This window comes from Dromiciops gliroides, chromosome 3 (genome assembly GCF_019393635.1).
Source record: "Dromiciops gliroides isolate mDroGli1 chromosome 3, mDroGli1.pri, whole genome shotgun sequence".
Classification (NCBI taxonomy): Eukaryota; Metazoa; Chordata; class Mammalia; order Microbiotheria; family Microbiotheriidae; genus Dromiciops; species Dromiciops gliroides.
In genome coordinates, this window is record NC_057863.1 from 157,593,649 (window position 1) to 157,610,432 (window position 16,784).

General features: G+C 39.0%; 1 protein-coding gene across 30 annotated transcripts in view; it reads right to left on the reverse strand.

Annotated features, from left to right (window-relative positions):
• DOCK9 (dedicator of cytokinesis 9) overlaps positions 1 to 16,784 on the reverse strand; it is a 366,360-nt gene that overhangs the window by 17,838 nt on the left and 331,738 nt on the right. For 15 of the 30 annotated variants that reach the window (XM_043997733.1, XM_043997725.1, XM_043997718.1 and 12 more), the window contains 8 exons: positions 14,567 to 14,624; positions 11,819 to 11,896; positions 10,059 to 10,165; positions 6,069 to 6,191; positions 4,077 to 4,190; positions 3,854 to 3,859; positions 3,349 to 3,384; positions 2,300 to 2,446 (listed from right to left, as the gene is read on the reverse strand). In XM_043997733.1, the coding sequence (XP_043853668.1) occupies positions 2,300 to 2,446; positions 3,349 to 3,384; positions 3,854 to 3,859; positions 4,077 to 4,190; positions 6,069 to 6,191; positions 10,059 to 10,165; positions 11,819 to 11,896; positions 14,567 to 14,624 (669 nt within the window). The remainder of the gene's footprint in view (positions 1 to 2,299; positions 2,447 to 3,348; positions 3,385 to 3,853; positions 3,860 to 4,076; positions 4,191 to 6,068; positions 6,192 to 10,058; positions 10,166 to 11,818; positions 11,897 to 14,566; positions 14,625 to 16,784) is intronic. The other 15 variants (XM_043997744.1, XM_043997738.1, XM_043997731.1 and 12 more) reach the window with 5 other exon arrangements.

A 16,784-nucleotide genomic window follows, 5' to 3' on the forward strand; every position in this document is an offset into this window, starting at 1 on the left:
GCTAGGTAATTCTAATAAGAAACAAAGGACATCCTATTAAGTGTTTTTTAATTATTATTATTATTTTTTTTTTAGTGAGGCAATTGGGGTTAAGTGACTTGCCCAGGGTCACACAGCTAGTAAGTGTTAAGTGTCTGAGACTGGATTTGAACTCAGGTACTCCTGAATCCAGAGCCGGTGCTCTATCCACTGAGCCACCTAGCTGCCCCTTTTTAATTATTTTTGATAAATTTTCATTGTATTTAAGGCACTTTTAATCTTTTACACCAAGAGAAAAAGAGAATACATTTGGGTGAGGGGTTGAAGGGGAGGGGGGGTTATGGGAGGACAGCCAGAAAATGTTAGCAATTGTAATAGTACAAGAACAAAACAGAAAAGTAAATGAGAAAAGCACAGGTTTAATTAACTCAAGTAAGTCCTAATGAACAATTAATTCCCCTATTCACAGATACAATGTAGAGATTTAAAAAGAAATTTTAAAGACAATTATGCTTTGAACTTTTAAGGAAGAAAGATATTACATCAATCCAGGGAATTAAAATAATCCAATTAATTATAAAAACTGAAGTCATTACTACTTGTTACAATGTATGACTTTTAAAAATTAGATTAGTATTTAATATGTTCACTCTTTTTCCTCTTTAGCAGAGGACTTTTCTTCATATCAGACTGAAAAAACATGAACTGTCCACTAGGATGACACCCTCAAACTTCTGGACATAGTTGTCTGGTCTCTACTCTTTTGTTTCAGCCTGTGATGTACTTGCATTTTACAAGCATGCCTGGGTCATCTCCATTCTTAAAAAACAACCCTCATTGGATGCTATCACCCTCATCACTGAATTCATAGAAAAAGTTGTCTATCCTTACGTCCTCTATTTATTCTCCTTAACCCCTTGCAATCTGACTTCCAACTCACCTGCTCAATCTGGAAACTGCTCTACAAAAGTTACCAGTGACCTCTTGACTGGATCTAAGCATCCTTTCTCAGTCTTCTTCTTTCTTGGTCTTTCTGCTGCTGAGCACTCTGAGGAGAATCCTTCATCCCTGAGTTTTTTGTGATACTGCTGTGTCTTGTTTCTCCTCCTACCTGGCTGACCGCTACTCCTCCATCTCCTCTGCTAAACCATTATTCATGCCCTGCCTCATAAATGTGTATACCCTCCAAGGCACAGTGATGGGTCTCGTGTTCCCCTTTTGCTATGCTCCTTGTTGGAGATCTCTTCAGATCCCATGGATATAACTGTCACAGAAATTCCTCAATGACATACCTCAAGTTTTTTGCTTGGATGTGTTGCAAAATTTTTTATGAGAGAAAAAGTACGAACAATTTTGTTCATTATTATGAAATTTCCTTATTCAGAATTGGAAAAGGAGCATTTCTTTGCCTGCTACATTTTCCCATTTCTTTTCTAATTCATATCTATTAAACCAACCCACTGAGTGACCTGTTTAGGTAGGATGTGATACTGAAAGGATTGGAAAAGAGGTGCTTGGTTGAAGAGTTAGGTCCATTCTGTTAGGGGCATTGTGTATGGATTGAAAAGGGAGGAAGAGAAATGTGGGAGACCCTTGAAAACAAGGTTACAATGGCCTGGGGAGTTCATTAACTGAGGCTAACACACTAGTGTTGATATTAGAAATGTAATTCCTAAGATCTATGGCATTATCTTTAAGTTGTTGGTAATACACTTGCTGGGAAGGAGGGACTGAAAGATTAAGAAAACATCAAAGGGGGCAGCTAGGTGGCGCAGTGGATAAAGCATCGGCCCTGGATTCAGGAGTACCTGAGTTCAAATCTGGCCTCAGACACTTGACACTTATTAGCTGTGTGACCCTGGGCAAGTCACTTAACCCCCATTGCCCTACCTCCCCTCCCAAAAAAGACATCAAGCATGACTCCATACTTATTTGTAACAAGATGGCTGCCACTGATGGCAGGGAGCATGCCTACTACATACAAAATACTTAATAAATACCGGTCAAATTGAATAGCAAGCTTTTAGTGTGAAGAGAATAGAAGTTTTGTCTTTTCCCAGGTAAGTTTGAGGAAATACAAGGACATCTAGTTGGATATGTGGTTTTAGGGGTTGAATGTTCAAGGTAAGGATGTGTTTTGAGAAGCAAATAATAGAAGCCAATCTCTAGAAATGGAAACTAAAAATGCAGACAGAAATTGGGCATTTTCTAAACCATAAGCTAGAGATGTTAAAGTCTTACAAGATAGCAGTTTGGTTTTAAGCAAAAATAAAACAATACCCATGTGAGAGCTATCAAAATCCTCCATTCGTGCTCATACCTTGCCAGAATCTTGGATCATTTTGACATTTTCAGAACCAAATTTGTCTGAGTAAAGCTTTAGTAGTCTTTGGGAGATTTCTGACAAAGGTGTCAGCTTAGGTTCTTTGTAAATATACTCCTTTCCATCTTCATCTTCAAAGAATCCCTGTGGGGAAAAACAAAAATTAGTACCGTTCCAGTACGCCCATAGCTCTGGTCTATAATAACCCAGACAGTGGGGATTTTTTTTTGTTTTACAAACAGCACTTTCAACATTTGTTGTTAGGATTCAAAGCAAAAATTAACAACTCAAAAAAAAAAATAGAACCTTATACAAATAGGTTTCCTGAAGGGAAGAAAAAAAAAGGTGAATAGTAGAAAAGTCTGGGTAGAGGAAGGGTGCAAAGATGAAGAAAGAACACAAAATTGCAAACATATTTGAGGATGTTGTCATCACGTGCTTGAGTGTAATTAAAGGTCTGGGAACCAAGACTCTGTTTTCTCATTCAGCTGGAGAGACTAGGTTCATCTCTGTTTCACATTCCCAAGACTGTCCTTTATCCAAAAATGGTGCCATTGTCTGCTAAAGGCAGTTTCCCATATGACTTGCAAAAATGTCCCAATCTATTCTATTTATAGTACATTTTATAGCATAATTTTTAAAAGCCCCTAGGTCTGGAGAAGGGCAAATACATTATAAAGGAAACATCATGCCAATTCTGTTACATATAATTAATTTCAAGACTACTTAAGTCTGTCAGTGCAATAGCAAGATAATAGCCATAATATCTCCAGTTAGCATCTGTTTTAGATTCAACAATATGGCATGAGAAGTGAAACAGGATACACATTTTAAAAGCCAAATATCAGTTAATATTTGAAATAATGAGTTAAAAAAATCCCTGTCCTAAGATAAAACAGACAAAACAACAGAAAGAACACAGAACATATTAAAAACAAAACAAAACAAGGCAGGCTAGACTGAACAAAAATATCCACATCAAACTAAGGGTTGGAATGTAGTCATTTGACTACATTGCTTGCTTCATAAGCATTTACTGTAATTACCTCCACATCTGTGTCAGTGTCTGTAAACTGGTATTGCTATAAAGTTGTGAAAGACAACAGAATAAATTGAAGGTTATATACTGCTCATAGGAATGCACACTTCCTAAATACATGGATGACAGTTTATACAATGTAAAAATGTTAGATACTTGTAGGTTAAAACTCAAGTTAAATGAGAAAGAACCCTTCCTCGTGGGCTCTCTGAAATATTATAATGGTCAATCTACTGTGGAGATATTATATCACAAAAAGATGAAGATGTCACATATACAAGGGCAGCCAGAAATTCTTATTTTTTTTTTTTTGGTTTAAAACATGCAATACAGATGTATAGGAGACAGGTGATTTATTTCTGTAAATGGAATCAAATGTTATTGTTTGGAGCTATGAGGACTAGATAGATATACATACAGCTTGGAAAAGGCAACTGGCAAACCACACAGAAGCACCAGAGATGCCGCTCAAAAAACATTCTTAGGAATGTCTTTACGTACGAAGAACTTACCGCTGCCTTAAGAAAGTAATAAAAGAAAAGACAGGAAGAAAAAAGCAGAAAGTTTACTGAGGAAGATCAGAATTATACCAAACATGTTAAATTTAACAGATCAAAGAAGACTGCATCTTATATAGAATTTATAATGCATGAAACAGAATTAGGTGCAAAACGGAATTGTGCAAACTTTTTACAGTACTCACTATCATTTCTAGAGAGGAGAGGTTATGCTCACCTGTCCAAAGAATGCCACTCTGAAATAAGTCCCCAGAAGTCTCTTGCCAGTATGCATGACTTCTGTGACTTTGCTGTATGCTCGATGGAGAGTGTCATATAGATGAGCTAGTCTCTAGAAATATGGAAGAGAAGTTTCCTTTAGACTTGTAAACAGTGGATTCAGATTCTCAGTCAATGTTAAATAGAAAAAGAAAAAAAAAAGCCTTTCTTTTTAGCCCTCTTCTCTTACAAAAAGTTATTTTCAAATTCTTTTTTCAAAAAGCAAAGAAAAAGTGATAAGATGACATGAGAATAAATGAGTCATTTCAATTTTAAAAAGCAAATTAAGAGACCCTCCCAACAAAACTATTTTAATTAAATTTATTTTATTTTATTTTAATTTTTTTCAGGGCAATGAGGGTTAAGTGACTTGCCCAGGGTGACACAGCTAATAAGTGTCTAGTGTCTGAGGTCGGATTTGAACTCAGGTCCTCCTGAATCCAGGTCTGGTGCTTTCTCTACTGTGCCACCTAGCTGCCCAACAAAGCTATTTTAAAAAACAAATTCTATTTTTAAAAAATCAAATTAAGCTAGAACACTATCAAGTGGATACTTTTCAAACAGAAAACCAATCTCATGAGATTTGCTGCAGATTACAAAAGAATTGAATAGATGTCTATTTGCTTGCTAATTAAAAAAAAATTACCTTTAAAGGTAACTAGATAAAATTTAATTTTATCAACTCAACTTCTTTGGGAAATTTAAAAGTGATGTCCTGAATAAAAATGACCAATTCCTGTACAAAGGATTAACTTGTGTAAACTAAGATATGGTAGCTAGGTGGTTTGATGGATAGAGTGTTAGGCCTGAAGTCAGGAAGCTCATTTTCCTGAGTTAAAATCTGGCCTCAGGGGCAGCTAGATGGCACAGTGGATAGAGCACCAGCCCTGGAGTCAGCAGTACCTGAGTTCAAATCCGGCCTCAGACACTTAACACTTACTAGCTGTGTGACCCTGGGCAAGTCAACCCCAACTGCCTCACTAAAAAAAAAAAAAAAAAAATTGGCCTCAGACACTTGCTAGATGTGTGATCCTGTGCAAGTCGCTGGACCCTGTTTGCCTCAGTTTCCTAATCCATAAAATGAGGTGAAAAAGGAAATGGCAAACCACTCCAGGATCTTTGTTAAGAAAACCCCAAATGGAATCACGAAGAGTCAGACACGACTGAAACAATTCAACAACAACAACAATGATAACAACAAAACTAAGATATGGATAGTCAATTCTGGATTACTAAGTGGATGATCTTTGTCCAGAGCCCCAGAGTCCTGGGAGCTTCATTGATATAAAGGGGCATGTTCAGAATGGTGACTAGATGTCACTTCCCTAACACATTTAGTGGGTGTTTATTTACATACTGACTATTGCCAGAAGTGAAGGCAGAGGTGTTGATTTGTGCAAATGGCAGAAGGAAAGGAGAAAGGTAGCAATTAGGTCTCCATTGAAAAAGTCTGTCTGGGTACCCTCTTTGTCCCATGTGCTATACAGGGGTGCTGCCAATCTTTCCCTGCTCTAACTCTTCCAGAACAACAAAGATCTTCATAGTGTGGTTTCATTATTTTGTTATGACTTCTCAAAAAAGTCAAAGCATTCATATTCAAATATAGGTACTAAACCACCTTCCAAAGTAAAATAAATTTATATTTAAATTAGCTGCCATTTTGGATTTTCCACGCTGCCGCTTCCCTCCAGTGGTGTGGATAATTGAGAGTTGACTTATATGATCCACAATTTCAGCAAACTAATTTATTTCATCCATTTAAGAGCCAGATATATTGAAAACTTTAGAAAGTGCAACATATCGTTTCCATTTTTTTTTTACTTTTTAGAAAAAAGAGAGGAAAATCAGAAAGTGACTTTATTTCTGAGAAAACTTCAAAATTACGTAGAAGCAAGAAAAGGAAGTTTGTCCCACAAGTGTCGTGACAAGTAGAAAACCCCAAATAAGATACCTCAAAATCTCTGCGTTTCTCATAAATGGGAATTATGAGTTTATAGATGTCAGCAATCAGCTCATAGCGTTCAGCCTTCCAGAGCCCATCTGCGCACTGTTCTAGCAATTCCATCAACACATCCTAATTGCAGAAGAAAACACAATTGAAAGATAAGGAAATTATCAGTGAAATAATTTATAAAGAAGTCTAAGTTGAACTGTAGTGTTAAGTACATTAAGGTTTCCTTGTTGGTTTAAAGTTAGCCTACCATGTTCTTTCAAGGGACATTTTTCAAGTGCCACCAGGTACTTTGCAAACAATATAAGAAGAAATTAATGAAAAAAGCTCAGAATCAGCCACAGTATGAAAACCATGAATATCTAGTGCAGGGAACACAATTGTCATTTCTATTTTCCACAGACACTACTAAAATCACCTCTTGCTGGGGCCTAGGCATCCACCAACACTTCCTGGCTTGCTTGGATCATAATGTCCCCCTCCTTCCCCATCAGTAACTTGTACTCTGCTCCTGGGTCCCTTGGCTCTGACCGGTGAGCCTTTATCTGGCTGGGCCTCCAGGTCTCCATGCTACTTCAGGCCACCTCCACGAAATGCCTTCCCCCTTCCAGATTCCCTTTATGGGTAGTCGGCTCTGAGGGCAAGAACTATCCTTGCTTACTTATAATTATGCATCTTTTCCATCATCAGGAAAAATCTGACAAAGATAATCACCTTTCATAATGAAAGTTACTGTTTCCTGAAAGATCCTGACAGTCAGATAAAATAGGATTGTAAAACATGAGGCATTTGGGATCCTCTCCAAAATTCTCCTTGAAGTTTCACTTTTGATGCTTTTATCTTTAGCTAAGTACGTTATAATTCCAATATATGTTCCTTCCTAATCTCTTACAGAATTACATGCACCCTAGACTTTGTTATTAAGTAATTTTATGCTTTAAAACCAAATCAAGGGGCAGCTAGATGGCACAGTGGATAAAGCATCGGCCCTGGATTCAGGAGTACCTGAGTTCAAATCCGGCCTCAGACACCTAACACTTACTAGCTGCGTGACCCTGGGCAAGTCACTTAACCCCAATTGCCTCACCCAAAAATAAATAAATAAATAACCAAATCAAAACCAAATCAGGCAAACTTGTCTTCTAGATAATTAGTAATTAGAAATATCCTTGGGGGGCGGCTAGGTGGCACAGTGGATAGAGCACCGGCCCTGGAGTCAGGAGTACCTGAGTTCAAACCCTCCCTCAGACACTTAACACTTACTAGCTGTGTGACCCTGGGCAAGTCACTTAACCCCAATTGCCTCACTAAAAAAAAAAAAAAAGAAAAGAAATATCCTTGGTTCTCCGTTTATGTAAAGTAGCTCAAAACTTTTATTCACTTTGTTACTTCAAATTGATCTCAGACAGTTGATGAGCATTCATTAAAGCACCTACCTACCCTGTGCTAGATACTATGCTAATTACTAGGGATATAAATCCCTCTCCTTATAATGATCTCTGGATTTTTGTGCTTACCAACGCAGAAATGATTCTATTTTGCCAAATCAACCAGATGAACATATTCATGGTTTTACTTATTGGCTCTTACATTTGTTATTTTATCACTGATCATCAAGTTTAGGATGGGCAACTGGGTGGTGAAGTGCATAGAGTACGGGGTCTGGAGCCTGAATTCAAATCTGAACTTAGACACTTACTACCTTGTTGACCTTGGGCAAGTCACTTAACCTGTCTGCCTCACCTGTAAAATGAGGTGAAGGAAATGACAAACTAATCCAGCATACTTGCCAAGAAAGCCCCCAAATGGGGTAGACACTACTGAGATGACAGGACAAGGTTTAATAAGTTGACTGATTTGCATACTGCCTTGGTAATCCTCAGGCACAAAGTGGGGGGTTGGCTTGATATGCTAATCTGGTCAGTATTTGGTAACATGCCATCCAGTTTTGGATCTTTTTTCTTTGTAATACCTTAGTTTTCTTTGTAATATTTTTAAGTGCTTTCTTCACAACAACACTACAAGGCAATGAAGTCACCTACCATCATTTGCATTTTATAGATGAGGAAAAGGAGCATGAGAGAGAGAGAGAGAGAGAGAGAGAGAGAGAGAGAGAGAGAGAGAGAGAGAGAGAGAGAGAGAGAGATGAAGGGACGCCCTCCACAGTCACAAAGCTAGCAAGTTTCACTCAAAACCAGATCTTCACACCAAAGAGTCAGTGTGGTGTAATGGAAAGAAAACTGGGATGGAGTCAGATGGATAGGGTTACAATTCCAAATTTGTTATTTACTACTAAGAGGATGCTATATCCCAGCATTTTTGAAGGAAGAAGTCCAGGAAAAAACTCATTTTCTGAGTCCAACGAAAACTCAATTCACTGAGTCCGGGGAGCTACAGTGGTGACAATTTTTATGCTACTGAATAAAAGAAATATTTCATAGTCTCCAGACTATGATGTCCACATCCCAATAAGGAAGTTATAAACAAAGTTTTTGCGAGCACGATGAACCAGATCTTTATGAGGTTTTGAAATAAATTTTCCAAACAGTTTTTTGGAAATTATTTTTTAGCTGAAACAATCCCCACCCTTTGTAGTCAATTTGTTCATTTAAAAGGCTACTCTAGGGGCAGCTAGGTGGCGCAGTGGATAAAGCAATGGCCTTGGATTCAGGAGGACCTGAATTCAAATCCAGCCTCAGACACTTGGCACTAGCTGTGTGACCCTGGGCAAGTCACTTAACCCTCTTTGCTCTGTAAAAAAACAAAAAACAAAAAACAAAGGCTACTCTATGGCATAGGTAATTGGAGTTATTCTAGTTTGGAAACAGACATCCTTCCTCATTCCTTACTAGTTGCTTTCTATTTCTTTTCTCCCCTGAGTTGGGTCGTTTTTATCTAAAGTTATCCAAATTGTGAAGAAACAACGTGGTTTAATAGAACGGTTATTGTGTTTAGAGTCAGGAGTGGTGGTTGTTGTGTCATTTCAATAGTATCTGACTCTTTGGGACCCCATTTGGCATTTTCTTGGCAAAAGTTCTGGAGTGCTTTGCCATTTCCTTCTGCAACTCATTTTTACAGATGAGGAAACTGAGACAAACCGGGTTACGTGACTTGCTCAAGGTCACTTAGCTAGTAAGTGTCTGAGGTGAGATTTGAACTCAGAGAGTTAGTCTTCCTGATTCCAGGCCTTGCATTCTATCCACTGTACCACCTAGCTGCCCTTAGAGTCAGAAGACCTTTGCTCAAATCTGTGCCTTGCCATGTGACCTTAAATTACTTAATCTCTCTGGGACGGGTTTTATAAAATTAGAAGGCTGGCTTAGATGACTGCTAAGGTCCCTCCCAGCTCTAAACATAAGAGCAGCTTATTAAAGATTTATCAAAAGGGGGGGGGAGAGAAAGAGAGAGAGAAAGAGGGAGAGAGAGAGAGAGAGAGAGAGAGAGAGAGGGAGAGAGAGAGAGAGAGAGAGAGAGAGAGAGAGTGCGCGCGAGAGCGAAAGCAAGAGAACAGAGAACAGATTTGCTCTAACGTTGGGGCCAAGCAGGATCTAACTGCTTTGAGTTCTATGTAATATGTCTAAATTTAGATATGCTTAATTTTAACGAAGATTAAATAAGAGCAATGATTTCTAAAGCTATAGAGTTGTAATTCCTACTTCCAGAGCAACGGAGGGATACTGTGAAGCCCTTTACAGTGAGTTATTGTCTCTTTCTCATGGAATGCTTACACGTGCAGCCTCCCCATGTCCCTTCCCCCTGAGCTGAGAGGATGCTTCCTAGGAAGGAAGAATTACAGCCTTTGTGGCTCCCAGCAACGGACAGAATGATCTTAATAAGATCTGAGAGTGGCTGCAGCTGCAGAGTAAAGAAAAGCATGAAAAAAGGTGGTGGGTCTGGAAGCCTGTTGGGAAGCAAACAGCATAGAAGGAAAAGGCCAATCATGAGATGCTCAAGTAACTGAGTAACCCAATAGGCAATCTACGCACTTACCTCATTAAAATGGACATCCTGCATCCCAACATCTTCCATCATTGAGGCCTCTTCATCTATATTGGGGGTAATTACCCTGAAGGCTGTGCATCCTTGTCTAAACATGCCTAGGACATTTGAGAGAAAGAGATTTGAGGAGTTAATTGCCCGAAAGTAGGTGAACCCAATTAACTCAAGCTTCCTTCCTGCTGAGGGCAGGGGGTGTTCCCATTTTCAAAGGGATGTGGCCAACCAAGTCTTGAAATAGGCCAAGCCTTAAGGACACACTCAGATGAGGGAAGTCAATGCTGATGTATACGTCTTCTGAGTATTTTTTCTTTCTTTTATACACCCCTTCCCTTGATATTTTCTTTAACTTTAATCTTCATATTTCTTAATCAGTTCTGTTTTCAACAAGTTCATGAATTCTAAAGTAGTATTTAATGCTAGCACATAACATAAAGGTTCTCTGTACCATGATTATGGGCTATCAATTAAATTCATGATAAATACATAATCCCTGAATTGCAGGAAATTGCATTCACGGTCAAATTATGTTAAATTAAATCTGAACAGATGATCTTAGTCAGGCTAATCACTGCTTAGTCACCAAGATAAATGTGGAAGCCATGACCATTAAAAAAGGTAACAGGCAACTGAAAGAAACCCACCTCCCTCAAGCCTCAATAATATAACAAAATAAAATTTGCCTCACCCAGCATGGCTGGGAATAGATGCAAAAATCATGATTTCCATGTCACCCTCTCTTTATAAAACGAGATGGGAATACTGCATGAAAGCACTTCTATAACTCCATCTACAAAGGGAAACTTGGAGATTGGTTCCATGCCTCTAAAGCACGATGAGGTCTTTTACCCCATCCAAGTAGGAAATAGGATAAGGAAGGGCACTGATGCTTTTTGGAAATCCAAAAAAACCCATATTCGGGGTGGAGGGGGGAACCAACATCAAAACCTAGGTTAAAGTTAGAGTTAGGAGAAACAGCTGGAATCAACTTCCTTAAAGTATTCCCGACTATTTCAGTTCTATATGATAATGATGGAAAAATATTTTGCCTTAGATGGGCAACCCCTTGAAGAATCACCTAAGTAATAGTTACTAAGCAGAGTAGTATAGAATAACATGTGTATGACATAGAAAAGACTGCCTCATATTTCACAATTGGAAAGTTTATACCATATATAAGGGAAACAGGCTCTTGTTATTAATGGACTAATATGATGACGTCACTAATTAAGTTGCTTGGTTATTACTATTACTTTTTTTTTTAGGACAATGGGGTTTAAGTGACTTGCCCAGGGTCACACAGCTAGTAAGTGTCTGAGGCTGGCTTTGAACTCAGGTCCTTCTGAATCCAGGGCCGGTGCTTTATCCACTGTGCTACCTAGCTGCCCCCCACTATTACTTTTATAACAGGAAATTTGGGCTTTATGAATGAAAAATGTGAACAGAGAAGTCAAAACATGAGTTTGACAGGAACAAACAAAATATGACCTCTTAAAACCCTGAGACTAAGCTGCTAAGTCAGCTGACAAAATATAATTTGGCATTAGGAGGGTCAAATCAAAATGTTAAGGTGTTCTGTACCGATGAGTTGTCTCTTGCCAACCATAGGAGAGCCCAAGAAAGGGAGAGAGAGAAAGAAGGAAAGTGAAAGGCATCTATCTGTTCAAAGTTGACCAAGGGAAACCCAACACCAATGGATGATAGCAAGAAGAGGCAGTCCTGGCTGCTAGCGGCGAGGCCTCTCCCAGGCTCACCTCCCCGACTGCTCCTCTGGAAGGTGCTGTGGCTGGAGGGGAGGTAGGATAGCTCCCGCCGGAATGTTATATCTGCTTCTAAATATGAGGAAATGGATTACCTGATGATGATCTTAACAGAACATCCTAACAGCAGTCATAGAAAACAGTACCTCCCTCTTTGGACTTGTGATAATTTTTGATTCATTTGAACATAGTACAATCAGAGTGGACAGCCTTGCATCCAACCCTCTATCCAACACCACTTCAACACCTCCCTTTCCCTGTTGGCTTAATACTGATGCTTGCCAGGGTGTTTTCTGGACTGAAGAATGACTTTATTTTTTTGTTTTTTGTTTTTTAATTAGTGAAGCAATTGGGGTTAAGTGACTTGCCCAGGGTCACACAGCTAGTAAGTGTTAAGCGTCTGAGGCTGGATTTGAACTCAGGTACTCCTGATTCCAGGGCCGGTGCTCTATCCACTGTGCCACCTAGCTGCCCCCCTTTTTTTGTTTGTTTGTTTGGGTTTTTTTGAAGAATGAGTTTAAAACCAGCTTCTTTTCCAGAAGCAAAGGTGCTGTGCTGGCAGATACTGGGATAATTTTATAAAGGAAGAAAGACTGACAAATAAGAAAAGGAACTGGTCAAAGTGAGCTTGTCCAACTCCCAGCCAGCTTGTAATGTAACAGGCCATACGTAGTAGCAGCAACTGACATCTAAAGTTGACAAAGCACTTCCTGTCCACATAAGTAATATCATCCCCATTTTGTAGATGAGCAAACTCAAGCATGGGGACATTAAATGACTTCCTGGAGCCACACAAGTAGCTGGGTAAACAGAAATCCTTTTAACTTTAAAGTGCTTTGGGGAGAGGCAACAGTGATGTAATGTATGAAAAGAAGAACTTAGTTCCAATTCCAGTTGTGCTAATCTCTCCTTACGTGACACTGGGAAAGTTTACCTAACCACTATGAAATTCAATTTCCTCTTCGGTAAAATGGGAATAATACAGCTTAGACTACCCTAACTTTCTGACTTTCTGTGAGGAAGGGATAGGAAAAAAGAATTAATAACAACAATAATAATAGCTAACATTTATATAGTGTCTACTATGGGCCAGGCAGTGTTCAAAGCACTTTACAAATTTTATTTCGTTTGATTCTTACAATAACCCTGGAAGGTAGGTATTGTTATTATCCCCATTTTGCAGTTGAGGAAACTCGGGCAGATAGAGGTTAAGTGACTTGCCTAGGGTCACATGGCTAAGGCTGGATTTTAAGTCAGTTCCTGGCCCTGACTCCTAGCTGTCCCTAGGGATATAGGGAACAGACTTATAATTTCATTGCTATAGAGATCTCCTATATGAGAAAACTCCCCCTGTAAATGCAGGTTGGTCCTTTTCTGCAACTTTTAATCTTAGAGAACCACTTAGAAAATTCGGAGGTTAAATGATTTGCCAAGGGTCACAAAATCAGTATGTGTTGAGAGGTAGCGCGTGAACCCACAGGACTTCCTGGCTTTGAGGTCAGCTTAAACCCGAATTGCTATTGAAACATGAATTGTTTTTCACTGTTCTATCCCCTGTATCCAATCCAGTACCCAACACATATGTACTTGAAAAACATTTGTTGAATTAAATTCATGCCCCTAGATTCGAAAGTAAACATGAACAGACTGATACAATGAGCATTTCCACCCCCACCCCTACCCCTATCTCTTCCTTTTATCTCAAAGCCCCACATTAATTTTCTTTTTTTTTTCTTTTTCCTTTTTTTTCCCCCCAGAGCAATGAGGGTTAAGTGACTTATAAGACTTCCCAATTATATTTTTTTTTTGGGTGGGGCAGTGAGGTTTAAGTGACTTGCCCAGGGTCACACAGCTAGTAAGTGTCAAGTGTCTGAGGCTGGATTTGAACTCAGGTCCTTCTGAATCCAGGGCCAGTGCTTTATCCACTGTGCCACCTAGCTGCCCCTCCCACATTCATTTTCAACTGAGATGGAGGCTATACCTCCAGAAAATTATCCAGGTTCTCAAAATTGAACTATATAACTATGCCCAATAGAGTGTCTGGAGCTGACCGTGATCTTATGTTCCAGAACACCTTAAATTATGATCCAAGCCTTCAAAAGAAAGAGGAGTTGGTTCTTTGAGAGTTGACTACCTTGGGAAAGGTCAAGTCCTTTCAGCCCTAGGTTGACTTTGGGGGGGGGGGGGAGCAATGTTCCACAACAAGCATAACGACTGTTGGAAACCTTCAGCCAAAACTGAAGAATAAGGCTTCAGGAAGGAAAAAAAAAAACACCTTCCAATACTGGTACTCAGTCAGAGACTACTTTTTTTTCCCCCCACGGCAATGGGGGTTAAGTGACTTGCCCAGGGTCACACAGCTAGTAAGTGTCTGAGGCTGGGTTTGAACCCAGGTCCTCCTGAATCCAAGGCTTGGTGCCTTATCTACTGGGCCACCTAGCTGCCCCCTCAGTCAGAGACTACTAACAAACACATGCATCTGACAGCCTACATCTTTCTGGGGGTAGTCTCTTTAAAGAGTCACTTTGGGGTCTTTTTATTCTTTTAAAAAAACCTTTGCTTCCTCTTTTGTTTCAAAAAGTTTGCTTCTGAGGGTCCCAGAATGGTCTTCACACAACTTCATAATTAACATCCTACTGAGCTGTCCATATACCAGAAGAAAATGTTCCCAGCACAGTAGTCCAATAAACACACCTCATAAATCCAGACAAAATCCACAAAACACCAGCCGTCACTTCTTACCTTTCCTTGTTAGATATTCAGCTACCAAGGCTGTTACGTGGACGTAGCACATAGCTGCCTGTAGAATAAAACACCGCACATTAGATAGGTCACTAATGACATTTTATATCTTGGTAACACTCTGCAGTTACCAGGCCCTTTACGTACAACAACCTGGTAACATTACTGCAGTTACTTCTAGTTACTAAAGGTAACTAAAAAAGAAAGCTAATTAGGCTGATCTCTCACTGGCTGAAGGATCAAAAAGAAAAAAAATATTGCGTAGCCATGGAAGTGAACATTCCATGACTGGCTGTTTGGAATTAAAGTTTATGGATGGAAAAAGGGAATCAAAAGAACAGATGCTTGCAGAAGTTCCATAACCACAGAAGGCTTCGAAATTCAAAAAGAATATGTGTGTCCCTTGGAGGAGTTGCTAGCATTGCTTATGTTAATGTAATGACTCCATATAGTTGGTAAGAGATTGGTCACACATAACCTGCTTCAACTTAAAATTTATAAATAAACTGAGGGAACAGAGGCCAAAATATAACCCTCGGGATGATTGTCCATTAAATCTCAATTCTGATTACTGGTATTGTTTTAACCAGAAAGACAAAACACAAACATCATTATCTTCCCCCTCAAACTTATGCCTCATCTGAAGTTCTCTATTGTGGTTGAGGGCAATGCCATCCTTCCGGTCACCCAGCTTTACAACTGTGACATCATTCTTGACTCCTCATTCTTATTCATCCCTTATATCTAATTGACGGCAAAATCTTGTCATTTCTATCTCCATAACATCTCTTGCTTAATTCCCCTTCTTTCTACTGACTTGGCTACCACTTGAGTTCAGGTCCTCATCACCTCTCACCTGTATGAACTATAAGAATAAACTCCTAATTAGTCTCCCTGTCTAAAGTCATGCCCCACTCCAATCCATCCTCCACAAAGAAGAGTGATTTTTCTAAAATTCAGGTCTGACCATGTCGCTCCCTTTTTTTTTTCCTTTTTTTGTTTTGTTTTGTTTTGGTTTTGTGAGGCAATTGGGGTTAAGTGACTTGCCCAGGGTCATGCAGCTAGGAAGTGTCAAGTGTCTGAGGCCAGATTTGAACTCAGGTTCTCCTGAATCCAGGGCCAGTGCTCTATCCACTGCATCACCTAGCTGCCCCATTACTCCCTTTTTTTTAAAAAAGAATCTTTCATACAATTTATAAACATTTTAGGGTTTACTTTTAATTAGAATTTTGATTTGGCTTTTAAAATAGTTTGCTGTTATGAATTTTAGTTCCATACATTCAACTGGCTCTTTACCACAAGGATCAGATGTAAAGTCCTCTTGTTTGGGCATGCAAAACTGCACAAAAAACTGGAAAGACTTATATGAACTGATGCAAAGTGAAATGAACAGAACCAGGAGAATAATGTATACAGTAACAGCAATATCATATGATCATCAACTGTGAATGACTTAGCTACTCTGAGCAATACAACAATCAAAGACAATTCTGAAGGACTTATGATAAAAAATGGTATCCATCTCCAGAGAAAGAATTGATGGAGTCTGAATGAAGAATGAAGCATATTTATTTTTCTTGGGTGTTTTTGTCTGTTTTCTTTTACAACATAACCAACATGGAAATATCTTTTGTATGACCGCAAGTTATAACCTATATCAAATTGCTTGCCTTCTCAGTGAGGTAGGGAGAATTTGGAACTCAAAATTTCAAAAAGTGAATGTTAAAAATTGTTTTTATAAGCAATTGAGGGGGGAAATAAAATATTAAATTAAAAAAAAAACTCTTCAAAACCTGACTCCAACTTACCTTTCCAGCTTTATTATATTTACTTTCATTCATGCACTCTATGTTTTAGTCAAACTGGCCTTTTTTGTTGTCTCTCATGCTCAACACTCCAATTCTGGTCTTCATGCTTTTGCAGTGACTATTCCTCATGCCTGGAATTCACTTTATCTTCATCTATGCCTCTTAGAACCCCTAACACCCTTCAAGACTCAGCTCAAATGCTACTTTATACATGAAAATCTCCCTTGATCCAGCCAGATGCTAGTGTAGAAGTTCCCAAACCTTGCTTCACAGTGCCCTTAGCATCTCAGTCATTTTTTCCCAGTACTCCTAGACCAAAAGAAATACTTAACGAGTTCTACTTTTTAAGTAGTTTGGTCAAAAATTTAAAATATCTTGCAAGGGGGCAGCTAGATGGCACAGCGGATAGA